Source organism: Corvus cornix, chromosome 18, assembly GCF_000738735.6.
Source record: "Corvus cornix cornix isolate S_Up_H32 chromosome 18, ASM73873v5, whole genome shotgun sequence".
NCBI classification, from domain to species: Eukaryota; Metazoa; Chordata; class Aves; order Passeriformes; family Corvidae; genus Corvus; species Corvus cornix.
In genome coordinates this window covers 2291279-2310070 of record NC_046347.1, presented here as the reverse complement: position 1 = coordinate 2310070, position 18792 = coordinate 2291279, and the positions used below count along the sequence as shown (strand labels likewise).

Sequence of the window (18792 nt, the reverse complement as noted above, 5' to 3'; positions counted from 1 at the left end):
AAAGCACTCCTGCTCTATTTCCTTTTTTTTCCCTTGCTTTGATTCAGGGATTTCCAGTAGCAGTACTAGGTATAGGCACAGAGCTGCTTTCATTCACTTCTCTCATGTTTTTGAAGTTCAGAAGTCATGATGAGAAGGGCTTAAACAGTCTTGCCTATTTAATTTTTAGTGTCTCCTCTCTGTGTTGTATTCCAAGTCAAAGTTCACAATTTTCACTGTTCTGATGTCTCTTCTCTGAGGAGAAATCAAATTTATTTTTTTAGTACATTGATTTATTTTAAAATTTGTTGTTCCAATTGAAAGCAAGTCACCTTATTTTCTTCCTCTAGCTGTCTCTTCAGCTCTTCAGTCTGCTGAGTGAAAGTATGTTTGCCTCGAGTTAACTGAGAAATCAAGGACTCCTTCTCCTCCAGTTGCTGAGTGAGTTCACCTAACATGAAAACATTGATTTTTTTAAATACAGAGATACGAGACATAAAACAAATGAATGACAGCAGCTGGCCATGTAGAAAGGGATTACAAGATATAATGTGGTAAACTGAAGAGAGAGTAGCAATTGCATTCCCATAGGAAAAGCTGTTCAAGAGAAATGCTGTGCTGGCATCAAAGAAAAGATGAACTGAGCACAAACTCACATGTTCATTTTGACTGACAGCACTGCTGGTTTGGCTGTATGTGTCCTTGGGTAGAGTTTCTATGACTGCCACCAGGAGGAGATTCTACGTTCTGAGTTTTGTTCAGCTCACCAAGTGAGGAATATGTTACAAAACACACAGACATTCAGGCAGCATATTTAATTACTTGATACTGGAGTATTACATTTCATCAAGGGACGTACCGTTCTCAGTCTGCAGACGTGTTTTCTGTGTGTTCAGATCGTTAATTAGCCGCACATGTTCATCATCTTTGGCTCTGACTTCACTGAACTGGTCTTCAAGAGCTCGGCACATCTTCTCCAGATTGCTCTGTGAAGAGATAGAAAAAACATCCCTCAGCTCATCTAGTTGTTCAGAAGAGCAATGCTAACAATGAGAAATACTTCTTCCTGTGCAGCGACCTTGGCCTTGGAGACAGACTCCATGTTGCTGGCCAAGTCATCAATCTCCATCTTCAGCTCACTCTTCTCCTTCTCCAGCTTCTGCTTCACGCGTTGCAGGTTGTCGATCTGCTCCCCCAGCTCAGCGGTGCTGTCCGCGTGCTTCTTGCGCAGGGCGGCAGCCGTGGCTTCGTGCTGCAGCGTGGCCTCTTCCAGGTCACGGCGCATCTTCTGGAATTCTGCCTCACGCTTCTTGTTCATCTCAATCTGAGCTGCTGTCGCCCCTCCTGCTTCTTCCAGGCGCTCGCTGATCTCCTCCAGCTCCCTCGACAGGTCAGCCCGATGCTTTTCTGCTTTAGCGCGAGAGGTTCGCTCTGCCTCAATCTCCTCCTCCAGCTCCTCAATACGGGCCTGTGAGAGTTAATTGGTTAAAAGAGGACTTTTAAATGGACAGGTTTAAAATTATCACTAAGGAATAAAGAGCAAGCATTCACATCCATTAATACAGGCATAGAAAGACAAGTACCACTAGAAATTTCACTGTATTGTGTCCTAGGAGAGATAGTATTCAGTTTTGGAACAATAGTGAATGTAAAATCTGATACTTTATTTTATGTTATAGCTCAGAATGGGTTTATTATTTTTTGAAGGCTTTAGAGTTGCACTTTCCTGAAGAAATAGAGGGAGTGTCGCTGGAAAATATAAAGGAATGTGAATGTCTTAGAAATTTCCCAGAAGTCAGGCCAAAACAAAGCAGTGTCCTTTCTGCATCAGCAAACAGGGTGGAAGGAACTTCCAGATGAGCAATCATGGGGTAATAGCACTGAAGAGAGCTCTCTTCCTGGTTCTGCGTTTAGAAGGTGATCTTTGTCCTGATCATGACACATTATGTCACATTCTGTTGTTTTCTTAGAAAAGTGATTCTCTGTGGCTGCACATCTGTGACATTTTCAAAGCCTGCCACAATGTTCACTAAGAAATTTCCTACATAGTCATGTGTGATTAGAGGCCAGAGTTTCTGTAAAAGTGCCCTTAGATGGGAACAGCACCCAGAGTCCCATATTAATGGTTTTATTAATGTGAGGGAAAATGTTTTTGTAGAATGATCTAAGAATAAATACCAGTTAATTCTAAGAAATTTGTGCTTGCTACTAAAATTATTAATAACTCCTAGACTTTACCTGAATCTCCTTAATTTTCTTTTGCAGCTGAGAACTTTGAGCCTGCTCATCTTCAATTTTACTTTGCAACTGGCTAATTTCAAAATCCTTTCTGTTAAAGAACAAGAAGGCAAATTCAATATGGTTAAGATAAAACATTAATTTCAGAATTCAGAGCATAACAAGTCAGTGTAATACTTCTTTAGCCTGTCATCCATTTGTTGCTTATCATTCTCCAGATCCATGATGGAATCCTGAGACATTTTCAGATCACCCTCCAGCTTTCTCTTTGCTCTCTCAAGGTCCATTCGCAGCTTCTTCTCTTGTTCCAGAGATGCTTCAAGCTAAAACACATAAAACATACTTCGAAAAACATAAATTATACTTCAAAAGTAACTATACTAAATTTAAAAATCTAACTAAGTTGGAAATTGATGAATAGAGAAAATAATTGGGGCATCTTCTCCTGTGTGGCACTCTCACCGTGAGACCAGAGCTGCCGTGGTGATTTAGTTTCAGACATTGAACTGTCCACAGCTTGGCTGTGCACAGTTGAAATACCAGTTTTTGAAAAAACAGAAATTTAATTTTTCCAGTAGCTGCAGTTTCTAGCATATAGACTGCTAAATATGGACAAATTCCCAGTATTCATAACTTCCTGGAGTATATGCACACACAAACAACTCTGCAGCAACCTTCAAACTGTCACAGCTCTCCTGCTCCAGCTAATGGGTTAAATCAGATCACAAAAGTCTACACTGCTGAAATACCTGGTGATGAACATCATAGATGTGCTGGATTCCACAATTCCCTGTCAATTAGCAATGATTTATTAGCTGAAATTATTAGAGCTGGCTTGTCTGCTTTATGTGTTGCTTATTCTCCCAACTACAGATTTTTAGTCTGCTGTAATCTGTCACAGTGTACATATACACAGCCCAAGAAGTTTTACTTACATCATCTACTTGCTGCTCCAGTTTGGTCTTGGCTTTGGCGAGGGTGCTGACTTTGTCTTCCTCAACTTGCAAGTCATCCAGTGTCTGCTGGTGGGCTTCCTGGAGGGCCTTTTTCTCCTTAGTGAGTTTAGAAATATTTTCATCCAGAGCTGCCATCTCTTCGGTGAGATTCTTTACCTGTTAGACAGCCAGCATCCATCCCGTGAGGGGATGCCTTGAGAAATGGCAGACTGAGAACACAGTGAGTGCATCCTTGCAAAACCTCGCATGCATATAGTCCAAATGCTCCCCGCAGAATGTTTATATTAATTGTAATGAGGGCAGCAGCATTTATCATGGCTGAGAGTCTCATCTCTCTGATCCTGCAGTGGTAGAAATTCCTGCTTTAGTTGTTTTTGATCCCCAGTCCTATCCTACTAAATTTTATAGTGAAACGTGCTCGATTTTCACTTTCCTCTGCAAGTTTTTCCCATTGGGATTTACAAAAGCCCTCTGAGTTGCTCTTGCTCAAGGAATATCTTTCCTGCATAGGATATATTTGCTATGAAAACAGCTGTAAATTCTCAGCAAGTCAGATTCTTTAAAAAGAGATGATCAAGTGCTAAGCATAGCCAAAAATATGTTAGGTTTTCCATAAAAGTGAAACAAACTATGATAACATCACAAAGAACCTTAACAGAAACAATTCTGTCAGCTGATTGATTAAGTGAAAATACCTCTCTCCTATGCATTGGACACATCTCACTTCTATTCAGAGCACTTAGAGGTGACTACAATTTTCCACAAAACTGACAAGCTGTATAGGAGTGCTGTGTGGGGAAGAATAATTCCCTGATTCCTCTGTCACCTTATTCTCTGTTGCATGCTTCTCCTTTTCCACTTTGGCCAGAGTCATCTCAAGGTCATCAATATCTTTCTTCAGCTCTGAGCACTCATCTTCAAGTTTCCTCTTCTTTGCTGTCAGTTCAGCATTTGTCTCTTCTTCATCCTCCAATCTTTCATTTAGTTCTTTAATTTTAGCTTCTAGCTGGATTTTACTTTTAATGAGTCCTTCACATCTCTCTTCAGCATCAGCTAGGTTTTCACTCTCCTGTCAGAACACATCGAAGGTGCATTATATTTATCAGAAAAATGACAAAGGACAGTTAAGACCCTTGGTGAGTGAAACAATACAGGGGCTTCTTTGAAACTCAATTGCTTTCAAAGTTGGATGCTTTCCGACAGCAAGTGACATGTCCACTTGCACCAGACTGCTCTTGGCCATGTAATATTTTATTATCTTTCAGAACCTTACAGGTGCAATTTCAATCTCTTTTCAGCAGTATTCCAGAGAAAAGCAGATTCCACAGTTTTCAGTCCTGCCTCTGACAGAAAAGCACTCCTGCCCTGCCTCTGCATTATAATGGCAGCAGATGTGGAAACGGCCTATATTTCATCCCGAGTCAGACACCACTACGAGGAGCACATTATATATACTGTAGAATGTCTGATTCTTCCACTGGTGAGGGTGTTGGAACTTCCTGTATTCCTACTGATATTTGGTGTATGCTTTGCACCTTGCTTAGGTGTAAGTGACACGACCAGAGACAAAGCAGGGGAGACTTCGTCCCTATTGCATGCCTGTTTATAGAGGACAATGGAAAAGAGGAGAAAAAGAGCAGCAGAGGAAGTGGAGTGAATCTGAAGATGGAGGTTACTCACAGACTGAACCTGGAGCTGCAGGTCATTTTTCTCCTGCACAAGCTTCACCATTTTCTCCTCCAGCTCCTTCCGCTTTGCCTCAGACTTTGCAAGCTCTTCCTTGGTTTTCTCAAACTCCTCCTTCATGTTGGCCATCTCCTTCTCAGACTCTGCACTCTTCAGCAAGGGCTTGATCTTGAAGTACAATTTCATCCATGGCCAGTGTTTGACATTCATGAATGCACGGACATTGTATTGGATAATATAAATAGATTCTCTGAAAACACATGAAACCAGTTTGTGAGGGTGGTGAGACTTGAGCTGGAAACATACTCTGATTATTTGCCACATGGCATCAGCATTTACCTCAAGAACACTTGCACAAGAATTTTTTTCCTCACCTCCCTTGCTTTTATTAAAGAGTCATTTTAGGCCCTTATTGCAGAATGTCTGGTTCAGTAGCTTGACTAGTATCTATTGTCTGAATATATGAGGAAGAAATACTACAAAACAGACAGACTTCTCTGGCATATTGACTGGGAATCTCTGAGACTTTCCTCAGTCTCAAGGAAAATGCAAGTGCTCAGGTAAATACCAGAGTGAAGACAGACATCCTTCAAGTACTGCTGCTAAGATTACAAAGCTGGAAGTTACTGCCAATTGTGGGAACAGCAGCTTGGTGCTTTTTGGGTCACTCAAAATACCATATTAGAAATTATTAAGACAGAAACTGAAAAAAAAAAAGGAAACACTTTTATGGTGTTGAATACAAAGGATATTGTTAATGCCCATAGCGCAAAGGGACATTAGACAATTCCTTGCAGAGAAATCCAGTAAGAGTTATTGAATTCTTAGAAACTATGGCTGGCTCAGGAAACACCTGAGCTAAATATATGCTGCAGAGTATTACAAATAAAAGCAATTATTTGGCAGAGTATCCTGTACATTTATGCAAGCCTTGCTCCCCCTAAAACTTTCACTTGCCAACAACATTCAAGAAAGTTTGCTTGTTTTGTCCAGTTCTGTCACTCCTGAACTCTAAATTTTGCATGATTCATCCCATCTCAAAGGGGATGAATGAAAAGCTGAAGGGGATGTGGAATAGTTGAAAGTAAGGAGTACTTCTCTGTCCAAGCTAGGATTGTTCATCTTAGATGGTGGAGCCAGGGAAGGAAATTAAAGAAAGGGAGAGCAGAGGGTGATTACACCTCATTCCCTACAAAATCAGTGTGATCCAATTAAATGATGAGACAACATGTTGAAAACAGAAAAACCTTAGCCCTTCTTCAGTTGGCTGTCTCTGCCACAGGATTCTTTAAAGGTTGAAAACAGTAAGTGCATTCCTGGAGGAAAGGTTCCTTGTTAAAACTCAGTACTGTGGTCCAGCTGCAGGGTCCCATTGCTAAACAGACACTGCCAGAATTTGTGAGACTCTCAGGAGGAAGCTGATTGTTTGTACTTGCTCTGTTTGATTGTTTGTACTTGCTCTGTTCCCCCGTGATTTCTAAGGTTCTATCCCAAGGACAGCTTTTTGCCTGAGACAATGTATTACACCGATGGAGCTTTGGTCTGACACAGTAAAATCGCTCATGTTTGCTTATATTACCTTCTTTCATTCATCTTTTTAAATTCAGTTCTCATGAGGTACCCTCTGCATATAGCTTGTGTATGAGTGATGAGGCTCACAAGCTTCTCATCTCTCATCTCTTCTAGGAGTCCCAGGAGACCTGCCTTGAAGAACACCTAGAACATAAAAAAGGGTCAAACAGTTTGAGGCTTAGGTAGATACATGGCCATTGACAGCTGATGCAGGGTAGTACAAGGTAGTTTAGGAAAAATGCCTGCAGGGGAAGGGTTTAAGAGCTAGAGAAATTTTCTGTCAGTATTTAAATCCTCAGTGTTCCTGTGATTCATGAAAAGTCACTCTGTGTATGACCTAACCATATTATTGTGGTGTTATTTGATGTCTGCTCCAGTGTAGTTTATGGAAAATTTATTTCATCCCTGGAAGTGTCCAAGGTCAGGTTGGACGGGGCTTGGAGCAACCTGGGATTGTGGAAGGTGTCCCTGCCCATGGCAGAGTGGTTGGAACCAGTTTATCTTTAAGGTCCCTTCCAACCCAAACCGCCCTGTGATCCTATGTCTGTTCAGTAATGTAGGCAATTGGTTTTTTATCCAGAGATAGCAAGGACTGGGTTGTGCTGACCAAAGAACAGTGTCTCACCTAACACTGCTTTGGGTATGGAAGACACACTTGGTGTTCTTGAATCCCCTGAGTAGTAGGGGGACTTGTCTGAGCCCGTCCAGCCTCCACTGACATAAATACGTTCCACTGGCTTGAGAAAGAAGCAGCAGAAAATCTAGTTGCAGCCACACTGGGTCATTCTGATAACATGGTGTTCCCAGGGCTGGCAGTGCTGCCCCTCACAGTAGAACCACACAAGTTCTCTGTAGTCCATCTTGCTAGTGGTGTACTTTGTTCATAATCATCATGAAGGCTGATTTAGTATGCAAGAAACACTTTCAACAAACAAAATATTTTGCTTAATTATACCTACTGTTCCACAAGGACTTTACCTTGGTGTGGCCAAATTTATATTGGTTGTGGTCCACATCAATGGAGGAAAGAAGCTTTTCCGAAGCCTTTTTGCTGTCAATGAATTGGCCTTCTGGAATGGCTGAGGCGTTAAGGATCTTGTACCTGTGGTAAGACAGGTTGCAAGAACTGGTTGCAAAGAGGATGAGGAAAATAGGATCCATTGTATGTCATAAAAATACATGAAAACTGAGCTGCCTAAAAGCAGCTGAATATGTCATCTAAAATCTAGACAGTGGTGCTTGGTTGAACAAAACATGATGAAAAGGGGACACATCTACTCTTAAGAGGAATCTGTTGGTTGTGTAACAACACAGTGTGCTGCTACGTACAAATCTAAGGCACATACTTAAAGAGTGTCTGCAGATCCAGAAATTAGGAAGAGCATAGAACATGTCAACCTCTTCTCAACTTGTTTCATTGATCAGAGGAATGCTACTCAAATTAGAGATGAAGGTTAATTAAAACTACTGACAAAGATAGCTATATTCCAAATGCAGATCTTGCACAGCTCAGTCTCTACAAGTTGTACCACTGAATGCTTGAGTGGATGGAAAATGACATGGTATTAATGTGTAAGTGCTAACAGAAATCTTATCATTTTGCTAAATGATTAAGGTAATCCTGTGTTGTGGACAGGACCATCTAATCCTTCTAAAGGGGTTTCTTCTGATACAGCAATGTGGATGTGTGACTGTACACTGGAGTACTTCTTATTCTCAAGTCTACCTTGAAAAAGAGTATGTAAAATCATGACAGTGATAATTGTCTCTATTTTTGGCTTCCATTATCATTCCTAAAGCACTCTGTGGTTCTGGACCATGGCCATTATGGACGGATTCTTTCATCTGTCACTTCAAATTAAAATTTGACAATCGAGACTAGCTGATCCCTCACTGAACACCAGGTTGCAGGACATCTTTAGAGAGATCTTGGGTCCTTTTCACACCAGTGCAGCATGAGAGGTGCTACATGTAACTAGAACAGCAGATGGTTCTGGTTTAGCACTCTGTGGCAACTGAGCCCACATGAACCAGTTTAGTTGTCTCCATTTTAAAGATGAAGAAATCAAGGCCAGAGACAGAGCACTGTGAGGAGGCTCGTGTGGATTGACTTTGTATCTGTACTCTGGAAGGCTTCAAAGACTAGTCGACAATGGCACCTTATTCATTACACTGCAAGTGTTTTGCATCTCTTTGAATCATCAGGCATTGGCTTCTGTTTAGAAATTACACTGGTTCTGATGTATCAAGAAATCTCTGGTCTGGTCAGAGAGGGAAACACTGGAGTGACCTCAAAACAGTATTAATGACTTGGTTCCCTCCAATGCCACTAATCTCGTCTGACTGGGAAAGTGTCTCTCCATGGTGTCACCAGACATGTCACCTGAGCTGTGTGTTTACTGAGGCCTTTTCTCAACAGACAGTAAGTAGTGACTGAGGACCTACCGTTGCTTAAAGTCTGCATAAAGGATTCTGCTTGGAAACCCCTTCCTGCAGATTCGGATGCCTTCCAGAACCCCATTGCACCGCAGCTGATGCATCACCAAGTAATGGTCCATTACACCTTAAACAAAATACATCCATCATGATCCTGTTTTTATTCCAAGGAATCTTCATATGTATTAGCATTCCAGAATGATCTCTTCTTTTTTTTTTTTTTTTTTTAATTCAAGCAGCTCTTGATTAAAGATGCAGGAAGTGCAGACAGAACATGCCTTCAATTCATACAAGTTGTGGAGAGTTGCATCAGTGAGCTTTGCTAAGAATGCAAGGGCTAGCAGTGCTTGTGAAAAGGCATCAGGCCACATTTCTCAAAAAATGACAGGATGGTGCTTTAGGAGACCAACTGGAAAATCTCCAACAGCATCAGCCTCCTCACTGGATGTAGGCAAAGGTGGCACAGTGTAGTGCCATCCAGACAAGGGATTTTCTAATGCTGTTACCCACAACAGACAATTATATCAGCTGTAATCAAGCATATTTTTATCACCTTCAGTTCTGAACACACATTAAGCAAGGATGGGTAACTTGTGGACCATGTAATGCCCAAAATTTTTCAGTCACAGTAGACAACACAAAAAAGTTCCCCTTGTTACTGTCTTGCAGGCCAACCCCCAAAAGGACTTCACATGCAGAGGGAGCTATTTGGGAAATCGGTGTGGAAGCTTAACAGGCCAGTTCCTGTCAGTCCCATGTCTTCAGAATATAATGATGGACTTACCAGGTGTCTTGGTCTCGTTGGGGATCAGGCAGCGCACAAAGTGAGGATGGGTGCTTCTCAGGTTAGTCATCAATTTATTCAGGTTTTCCTGTGATAGATCGAAACAAGGGTTTCAACTTCAAGCTACAAAGCTTTTGCATTCCTATTTAATTTCAGGGAGCTATAGAATCACAGAATGGTTTGGCTTGGAAGAGGCCTTCAAAGGTCATCGAGCCCAGCATCACTGTCCTAGGCAGGGGCACCTTCCACTGTCCCAGGTTGCTCCAAGCCCCATCCAACCTGCCCATAAACACTTCCAGGGACAGGGCAACCACATCTTCTCTGGGCAACTTGTGCCAGGGCCTCACCACCCTCAGAGTGAAAATTTTTTTTTCTTATATCCAATTAAGATCTACCCTCTTCCAGTTTAAAATCATTGCCTTTTGTCCTGTCACTACAGGCCCTGGTAAAAAGTCTTTTTCTGTCTTTCTGATAATCCCCCTTTTATATATCGAAAAACCAGAGTAAGGTTTCCCTGGAATCTTCTCTTCCCCAGGCTGAGCAACCCCAACTCTCTCAGCTTTTTTTTATAGGACAGGTGTTCCAGCCCTCAGATCATTTTGTGGAAGCATGGCTCATATAAAAAGAAATTCACATACCCTGAACACAGCAGACACTGTCTGGAAAGAGCCCCCCTTCTTCTTAGCACCCTTCTTGCCACCACCACCACCACTATCACCTTGGAAGAAGTAGATGGGAGGTGAACAGTTAGAATAAGCAGTACATTTTGTAGGCCTCACCTTCCTTGCTTGGGCCATGGACCAATAAAATACTTAATTTTAGATACTGGCATGCAGCTCCCTGAGAGTTTAGTGAAGTGCTGCTGCGTAGTTGTTGATCAGAGGGCAGTGTGCTTGGTCTCAAATGCAAGACTCACGTTGCATTACGGTGTATGTGGCTTTGCTGGTATGGAAGGACATTTTGGCCTGGTGTAAGTTTCCTGATGGTGTACTCTGTGCTCCTGGTCACATATTGCTTTCACTATTACACAAAGCCCCATTTAAAAAACCAAAATTTTAAAAAACCAAAATTTAATTAGGTGGAAGACCACAAGAATGTGACTCAGACATCCATTTATCAGTGCAGGGAAGTCTCCTATTAAAAAAAAAAAAATCTCCTAATCCAGTATTTCAGGTGAATAATACAGCTCTATTCTGAGTTACGGCAGGACGCAAATTTTAGTCTCGGGAATACAAGTCCAAGCAGCTCAGTGTCTTTCCATATTTGCTACACCTGTGAACCCAATTAAATCGAGTCTCTTGAGCCTCAGACCCTGTGAACTGTAAGTCTGATGGACTTAACACTTTGTCTGTCATTGACTTGACTACTGCTGTACACTGCCTCTGCTTTTTTGCCCAGCATCCAGGCTACCAGAATATTGGGGGTTTTTGGTAGAAATCTGGGTGGCCATTTTTAGTAAGGCAGACCTACTGACTGTCTAACTTGATGGTCTTCACACACAAAAAAGGGCAAGAGATGGGACTGCGCTCTGATGCCCATAGAGGACTTCTAAATTTTTTCTCTGACTCTCTGTTTTTCTGTCGTAACACCAGGACTGCTCAGCTGGATATGAAATAGGTCCATGGTATCCTTTTAGCTCTTCCAGTACCCCTCCAGAAACAAAACTCTGTCTACAAAGACTAAAATGCTTGCACTTTGCACATTTATTTGGCCCTGTCTAGTGGCTGAGTAAACATGCAGGTGATTCACAACACAATCAGTCAGGAAACACACACCTCCTGTCACTTGGGTTTGGACTTGCTGTGCTTTACTTCTGTGCAGCACATAAATGTGGTGTTTCCAGCAGTTCTGCATGTTAGTGTCTTATTGTTGGCATATCTGGTTGCACACAAGGTCACCTTAGGGGTTGGTAGCCTTGAACCACAGAGAGGAGAAGCAGAAGTAGGTGTTAGTTGATTTTTCCCTTATTGGTTATCACCAAAAAAGCACTTACCTGTTTCTGCACTAGCGTAGTTAGAAAAAAGGAAGGACAACAGCTTCAAGGATGATTTCTGGTACAACCCCACAACAGTTTCATTCAGAGGGTCCTTGTTCTTGTCAAGCCAGCCAGAGATGTTGTAGTCCACTGTGCCAGCATAGTGCACCAGGGAGAAGTGGGCCTCAGCCTTGCCTTTGGCAGGCTTGGGCTTCTGGAAGCTGCTGGACTTGCCCAGGTGCTGGTCATAGAGCTTGTTCTTGAAAGAGGTGTCAGTTGCCTTGGGGAACATGCACTCCTCTTCCAGGATGGAGAAGATGCCCATGGGCTGGGAGAAATATGGATACATAAAGAAAGTAAGAGGTGGGAGGGGAGCCATTACTGCATGGAATAAGACTTGAGGTTCACCTCACTGTTACAGGCAGTTGTCAAAGTCATCAGATTAATATTGTGTAGGCATTCTCCCTTCCACCCCAGCCATGTTGTTCAGGAAACCATTGTTTGTGCAGAGACAGCCCATTGTTCCAAAAGCTTTGGTTTTATAAGCTGCTTATTTTGATATGAGAAGGTAATTCAACAGTAATATGTCATTTTATCAAGAACGAGTGAACTAAAATAAATGATCATAAAAGAAATGTGCTCTCCTACAATGAAAAGATTTCTTCTACCTTCTCAATGAGCTCAATGCAGGCAGCCAGGTCCATGCCAAAGTCAATGAACTCCCATTCAATTCCCTCCTTCTTGTACTCCTCCTGCTCCAGCACGAACATGTGGTGGTTGAAGAACTGTTGCAGTTTCTCATTGGTGAAGTTGATGCACAGCTGCTCCAGGCTGTTGAACTACAAATTCAAAATACAATAAAAATGCTGGTTAGTTTCAAGCAGTCCTCAGTGGGTAAGTGTTCCTATTGGAACTCACATCAAAGATCTCAAAGCCAGCAATGTCCAGGACACCAATGAAGTGCTGTCTGGGCTGCTTCGTATCCAGCTGCTGGTTGATGCGAAGAACCATCCACAGGAACATCTTCTCATAGACTGATTTAGCCAATGCACCCACTGAATTGTACACCTGTGAGAAGCACAGACATGGCAGTAACCAATGCTGAGTTAGCTTTAAAGTTGAAAGAACACTCTGAAGAAATTGAAAAGCTGATGAGCTGTTTATGTACCTGTTGGACATTTTGTCCTTTGGTTACATATTCATTCCCAACTTTCACCCTGGGATAGCATAAAGCCTTGAGCAAATCAGCAGAATTCAGACCCATCAAGTAGCCAGCTTTGTCAGCCACTAGGATCAGAGACAGCAAATGAGTTCAGTAGAGACAAAGAAAGGTGTCCTGGTCCTCTGGGATGTTTCTGTTACAAGGACCCTATTTTTAGTGCAACTCAAATGGATCTATTGTCAAGAGAAGCTCCTCTCCAGTCTCATGGAGAATATACCCCCTGCTCCAAAGGCAATGTCTCAGCTGCAACACAATCCTGTGTCTGTGCCTGGAGGGCTCCAGCAACGCTTAAGTTTTATGTCTTTCTGTTTCCTTGTAGAGCATAAATTAAATCACTGACTTTGTGAAACTTGAAACGATCATTAAAAAAACTAGTTTCTGGAAAGGAAAATAATTTTCAAAGTGCTGGGCACTTTCTGGGGCCGGGTTGCTGCTCTCTGCTGGTGCAGCTCACAAGCAAACTCTGCAATCAGCCCTACCTTCTGTGCCGTCTGGCTCCGCCTGCTCCTCCCGCTGCTTCTGCTTGAATTTCATGTTCCCATAGTGCATGACAGCCCCTGTCAGCTTGTATATCCCCACCTTCTCATCAGGGCTGAAGCCCAGGATGTCCACAGCATTCTGCAGAGGCAACAGGCAAGTTGGGAAAGCACAAAGTTCTTCAGGCAAGCTGAAGCACAGGGGGCAGGTGGGGTTTCTGTCCCTGCCTGTGCTGAGTGTGTCAGCACCATCCCAGTCCCGTGGCACTGGGCAGCAGAGCCCGGTGCTGGGCCTGGCTGGCCAGACCTCCCTGGCTGCAGCTGGACTGGCTGCAGGGCTGCTCTGCTCTACTCACATCTGTTGCCAGCAGCTCCTCGCTGTCATCAATGCTGGCAACCGTGACTTCTCCTTGGCTCACATAGAGGAAGTCATAGGGGTTGGTGGAGATAAGGAGGAGATCTGCAGGTATATGGGTCCCCTTTAGTGGCACTGGGGCAGGTCACAGTGGGAAGAGAAAGCATTCATTGAGCCAAGCCCAGCACTGTTGGCACTCACCAATGAGCTCTGGCTTCTTGTTGGACATTATCTGGTAAAAAATATGATAGCTCCTTTCACTAGACAGCTGAAAGGTGACTCTGGATTTCTCCAGGAGATCTAACCAAAAGAGAGGTGCTGTTAGTCTCCTGATAAATTGAGCTTGCAAAAGCATGCATTCTGCTCGCACTGACTTGCTCCAACTCACAGGTTTCAATATCTGCAGAGGCCAGCTTGCCGGTAGGTCCAAAGTGAATCCGGATGAATTTTCCCTATCAAGGAGTGCAGATCAAACCATTGGTTATGACAATCAATGAATGAGACTTGCATTAAATATCTTCATTCCAACAAATCTGAAATGAACTCACAAAGCGTGAGGAGTTGTCATTCCTCACAGTCTTGGCATTGCCAAAAGCCTCCAGCAGTGGGTTGGCCTGGATGATCTGGTCCTCCAGAGTTCCCTGGTTGCAGAAGAAAATGCTTCTTATCAAACTTTACTACTTAGCAAATAACAAATATTGCAAAAGGAATATTACAGATAATTTTTACATATCACATGTGATTTACACCTAAAAATTAACAGAGCTCTTAAGCACTCATCAGCCAGCACTCATGGATATGGCCAATGGTTTCAAAGGGAAGTGTGCTGAAAGACAGATCTGTCTTTTGCTTGCTTCTTGTATCTGATACCACATATTGGATATCACATACAAAGTCACTGCAGTGGAGTTCAGGGCTGTATGAGAGGTGTTTCCACATTCCTGTTCACAAAGGCCTTGGCAGCTAAGGAAAATGTGAGAATTCTGGACTTTTTTTGAAGGTTGCTTGAGCCCACAACACACAGAGAGAAGTACAGACTTTGGTAGGAAACACCTACCAAGGGAGAATGTAAAATGTTGCAGTTGCATTCAAACAGCAGCAGCCTTTCAGGATGCAGGAATACAGCTCTCAGCATGCTTTGAAGACTGGGACATGGACAAAGCCTGATGCTCAAATACCAAGCTTAGATAAGCAGAGGACACAGACTCTTCGATTCTTTTTTTTCTTTTTTCGCTGCATTGTTGCAGAAGGAATGATCAACATGTAAAGTTTTGACACTGTCTTGTATCTCTCTTGGTAGGCACAAAAATATGGAAGAAGAAAAGCTTCTGTGACATGATGTCTCTCCTTTTTGGTGCAATACAGTCCAGGAAGCAGAGTCACTAGTGTGACTCTAGCAAAGTCATGACTGATCCTACATAATCAGGGCATGAATGTGTTGCCAGGGATAATTTCCAAGACAGATGGAAATCAAAGAATAAGGGAAAAAAAAAAAGATAAATTGGTTTATATCAGATGAAAGGTGAGCGGCGCTGTTTCAGTTGCTGCATCTTTGTGTGTGTAGTGCTCAGTGCAGCCTTGAGCATATTGCAGGGGAGAGGGGCTGCCCTTCCCAGCACTGTCTGCAGATGGCACAGCAGGTTTAAATTAGTTTTTGTTAGTCCACCGTGGAGAGGGACCTCTAAAATTAAGGCAACACAGTACTGTATGGAGCTCTATATCGCTTTTTTAATAAAAAATCCTAAATCCATAGAACCATGCCCTCTCACATGTATCTTTCAGCTTTCTAAGTGATGGAGAGGAGAGGAGAGGAGAGGAGAGGAGAGGAGAGGAGAGGAGAGGAGAGGAGAGGAGAGGAGAGGAGAGGAGAGGAGAGGAGAGGAGAGGAGAGGAGAGGAGAGGAGAGGAGAGGAGAGGAGAGGAGAGGAGAGGAGAGGAGAGGAGAGGAGAGGAGAGGAGAGGAGAGGAGAGGAGAGGAGAGGAGAGGAGAGGAGAGGAGAGGAGAGGAGAGGAGAGGAGAGGAGAGGAGAGGAGAGGAGAGGAGAGGAGAGGAGAGGAGAGGAGAGGAGAGGAGAGGAGAGGAGAGGAGAGGAGAGGAGAGGAGAGGAATGTGTGTCAGTGCAGCTGACTACACCAACACCAAGCCTCTTTTGAGTGCACTCTTTTGAGTGCACAGCTGTAACCAGGGAACCCAAACAGCACCACTGTACATGGATAACAGTGTGGAAGAAGACATGGCAATTCTTTACACGAGTTCATTCTGGAGTCCTGTCTACAGACTGGGTGACAAAGTGCTGGAGGCTGAGACCATATTTTGGGGAAATGCTGTTACATGTTTCCCTTATTCCTATACCATTGCCTGGCATCTGATTTCAGCTTGTATCTGCCATTGAATGCTGGGCTGAACAACCTGAGTGTTTCATTTAATGCCCTTATAAGGAGGAACATACTATTGTCACAGAGACTGAAATGCTAAAAAAATAGGGTATTCTGTGAATACTCGGAAGAGGGCAGAACAGATTACTGTCAGTCTGAGAGCCAGGTGATTTTCCCTCTATCACACATGGTCTGTACATGTCTCAGCTGTCTTGAAGCTTTTCTGAGATCAGTCCTGGCATAGTGAGCAGCTGATGAAAGCTGAGCCCAGGAGATTCTAACATGGTGCTGATGGAAAGAGTGCTTGTGATGAACTTGCCTTGGCCATAACAACCCATCAATCACAGACACCTGCCTCTGAGTGAAAGAATATTCAGCCTTGGAATCTCCTTAAGCTCCGCTATGCCCTTGGGTACTCAAATAACATGCTGACACGTCACACGCTTTGATGAGCATCTCACAGGCTGTGGTGGCACACACTTGTGCCACAAGGGTGTTTGTTGCTTCCTCTGTGCTGGGGAATGAAGCCTGTGCCTTGCAAATTCACCAGTGGGCTCAGATTGCAGCAGCTGTGCTGCTCAGCAAAGGGACATCGAGGCATGCACTTTCTTTTCTGCAAGGATCCTTTCTGAGGTTACTTTCTGACTGCCTGGCAAGTGGTTCCAGCTGTCCCAAATCCATCCTTTCTCTCATGCTGTCCCTCAGGACTGTTCTGTTGACCACAGACAGACAAACCAGCCAGTGGAAACTACTGCCTGCTGCAATTGAAATGATGCTTAACTTCAGCACAGCCATTCTGGAGTCCAGAGTTCCTGCACTTCCACTGTCAATAGGAATGAACCAGGGACCAGGAATGGCACATCCATGTGCCAGTGGGAACTGACTGCTCTCTTTTCACGTGCAGCCACTCAGGTGCTGTGGATGTGGCTGATCTCAGAGGATGCTGATGAATAGGTACATAGATGGACAGTCAGCACAGAGAAAGCTGCTGTCTGACATTATGTTCCCCTCTCTGGTAAAGACTCCCCTGTGTAAATGGAGGTTTGGGCCTTTCCTACATTGACAAAATGGTCTTGGAGGCTGGGCAGCAGGGGTAAATGAGCACAGGTGTGCTTGGGTTGTGTATCCTGACTGCCTTCTCACCTGCACAACACTTTCTGCCTTTAGATAGTCCTGCAACCCCAAAATACACATTGGTACTTTCTCTTCAGCTAGCACAGTGTGGGCAAATACTAGAAGGGGGAGCTGACATCATACCTGCATTTTGCCAGGCTGTGGATCTTTCTTCTTTTCACCAGTGACTGCAATTGTTGCAAAGTACTGGATGACACGCTTTGTGTTCACAGTCTTCCCTGCACCAGATTCTCCGCTGTTGAAATAAAAATGTTAATTATTACAGGAAACAGGAAACATCATCACTTGCTGTCAGCTTTGTCACTCGTACCAAAACATACTCACGTGATAAGGATTGACTGGTTGTGTCGATCTGAAAAGAAAATCAGAGAAAGAGCTGTTCAAGTGAGATGTGGAGGGCATCAGTTCCTCAGACACAACTAACTGACTTCAAGGGAAAGAACTATATTATATCAATATTTATCACTTTCTTACAAGATAAGATAAATGATGTATTAACATACATTATTGTGAATCTGGACCTTTTTTTTTTTTTGTACAGACAGGGATGAAATAGCACAAAATTTAACTTCAAGCATTGATTCTTTACAAGGCTTCCCACTTACTATGTGTTTTCTTTTATGTAGAGACCTTGGCTTAAATATTGTTTAACTGTAATCTGATTATTTGCTGTGTTTCTTTACCATTTCTTTAAATTCCTTACAAGGAGAGGGGGCACAGAACCATACAGCCAGCTACTTCATTATCTGATAGCCCAGACACCATCAAGATTTTCATGGTCTGATCTTGCGCTGTGCTCTAGGACCATGGGACCACTGAGTAGAACCTAAAATGCCTGAACTAGCAAGTGTTCCTTGACCAAACAGCCAGCCTTACATATATCAGGGCTTTCCACTTTTGCCAAACGACTCACCAGTCAGCATGAACTGATAGGCGTTGTCAGAGATGGAGAAGATGTGTGGAGGGGCCTCCTGGCGCTTCTTGCCTCGGTAGCCAGTCACCACCTCCGGGTTGTACACCGGCAGCCACTTGTAGGGGTTGACGGTGACGCAGAAGAGACCCGAGTAGGTCTGCAAGGAAGGGACACAGCACGTTGGCTTCCCCTGAGCCTGGCCCAGCACTTCCTGCCGCTGCCCAAAGGAAGCTGCTGCTGCCACTTACGTAGATCATCCAGGCTGCGTAACGCTCTTTGAGGTTGTACAGCACAGCGGGTTCGTGGAGGTGGGTCATCATGGCCATGTCCTCGATTTTATCGTACTTGGGAGGGTTCATGGGAAAGACTTCATCGTCCTTTACAGTCACAGTCTAGCAAAAAAGGAAGGGAACAACAGGAGAAATCTAAAACAGGGAACTGCCTGAACTGGAGGATCACATAGGAGTAACAGTTGGTATCACTTACTGTGTCATCATGTTTTTTAACGGTGACTTTGCCACCTTCTTTGCTCTGTATGGTACCTTTCACGTACATTTGCTTATCATCTACTACAAAACAGGCTGACTTAGCATCAAATGGGCGATTCTGGGCTTCAATTCTCTCCTTCTCTGGCTTCCTTAAATAGGGAGCAGCTTCTCCAAAGATTGCCATCTCTGCATCTGAACTCAT

At 43.5% G+C, this 18792-nt stretch overlaps 1 protein-coding gene and 1 long non-coding RNA gene across 4 annotated transcripts in view; one reads left to right on the top strand and one right to left on the bottom strand.

Moving 5' to 3' along the window:
- Positions 1-6434, top strand: part of LOC120410968 — a 27432-nt gene extending 20998 nt beyond the window's left edge. For all 3 annotated transcript variants that reach the window (XR_005603350.1, XR_005603349.1, XR_005603351.1), the window contains exon 5: positions 330-6434. This is a non-coding gene — a long non-coding RNA (uncharacterized LOC120410968). The remainder of the gene's footprint in view (positions 1-329) is intronic.
- Positions 1-18792, bottom strand: part of LOC104695633 (myosin-13) — a 26571-nt gene extending 7779 nt beyond the window's left edge. The window contains exons 1-27 of the mRNA XM_010409557.4: positions 18589-18792; positions 18351-18494; positions 18103-18259; positions 17514-17541; positions 17313-17424; positions 14228-14320; positions 14068-14131; positions 13881-13979; positions 13681-13784; positions 13328-13466; positions 12795-12913; positions 12545-12694; positions 12295-12465; positions 11645-11954; positions 10290-10369; positions 9652-9739; positions 8877-8994; positions 7410-7533; positions 6439-6575; positions 4854-5109; positions 4000-4242; positions 3153-3329; positions 2395-2540; positions 2218-2308; positions 1058-1447; positions 839-965; positions 312-430 (exon numbers count right to left, since the gene is read on the bottom strand). Of these exons, the coding sequence (XP_010407859.3) occupies positions 312-430; positions 839-965; positions 1058-1447; positions 2218-2308; positions 2395-2540; positions 3153-3329; positions 4000-4242; positions 4854-5109; positions 6439-6575; positions 7410-7533; positions 8877-8994; positions 9652-9739; positions 10290-10369; positions 11645-11954; positions 12295-12465; positions 12545-12694; positions 12795-12913; positions 13328-13466; positions 13681-13784; positions 13881-13979; positions 14068-14131; positions 14228-14320; positions 17313-17424; positions 17514-17541; positions 18103-18259; positions 18351-18494; positions 18589-18792 (3990 nt within the window). The remainder of the gene's footprint in view (positions 1-311; positions 431-838; positions 966-1057; positions 1448-2217; positions 2309-2394; positions 2541-3152; positions 3330-3999; positions 4243-4853; positions 5110-6438; positions 6576-7409; positions 7534-8876; positions 8995-9651; positions 9740-10289; positions 10370-11644; positions 11955-12294; positions 12466-12544; positions 12695-12794; positions 12914-13327; positions 13467-13680; positions 13785-13880; positions 13980-14067; positions 14132-14227; positions 14321-17312; positions 17425-17513; positions 17542-18102; positions 18260-18350; positions 18495-18588) is intronic.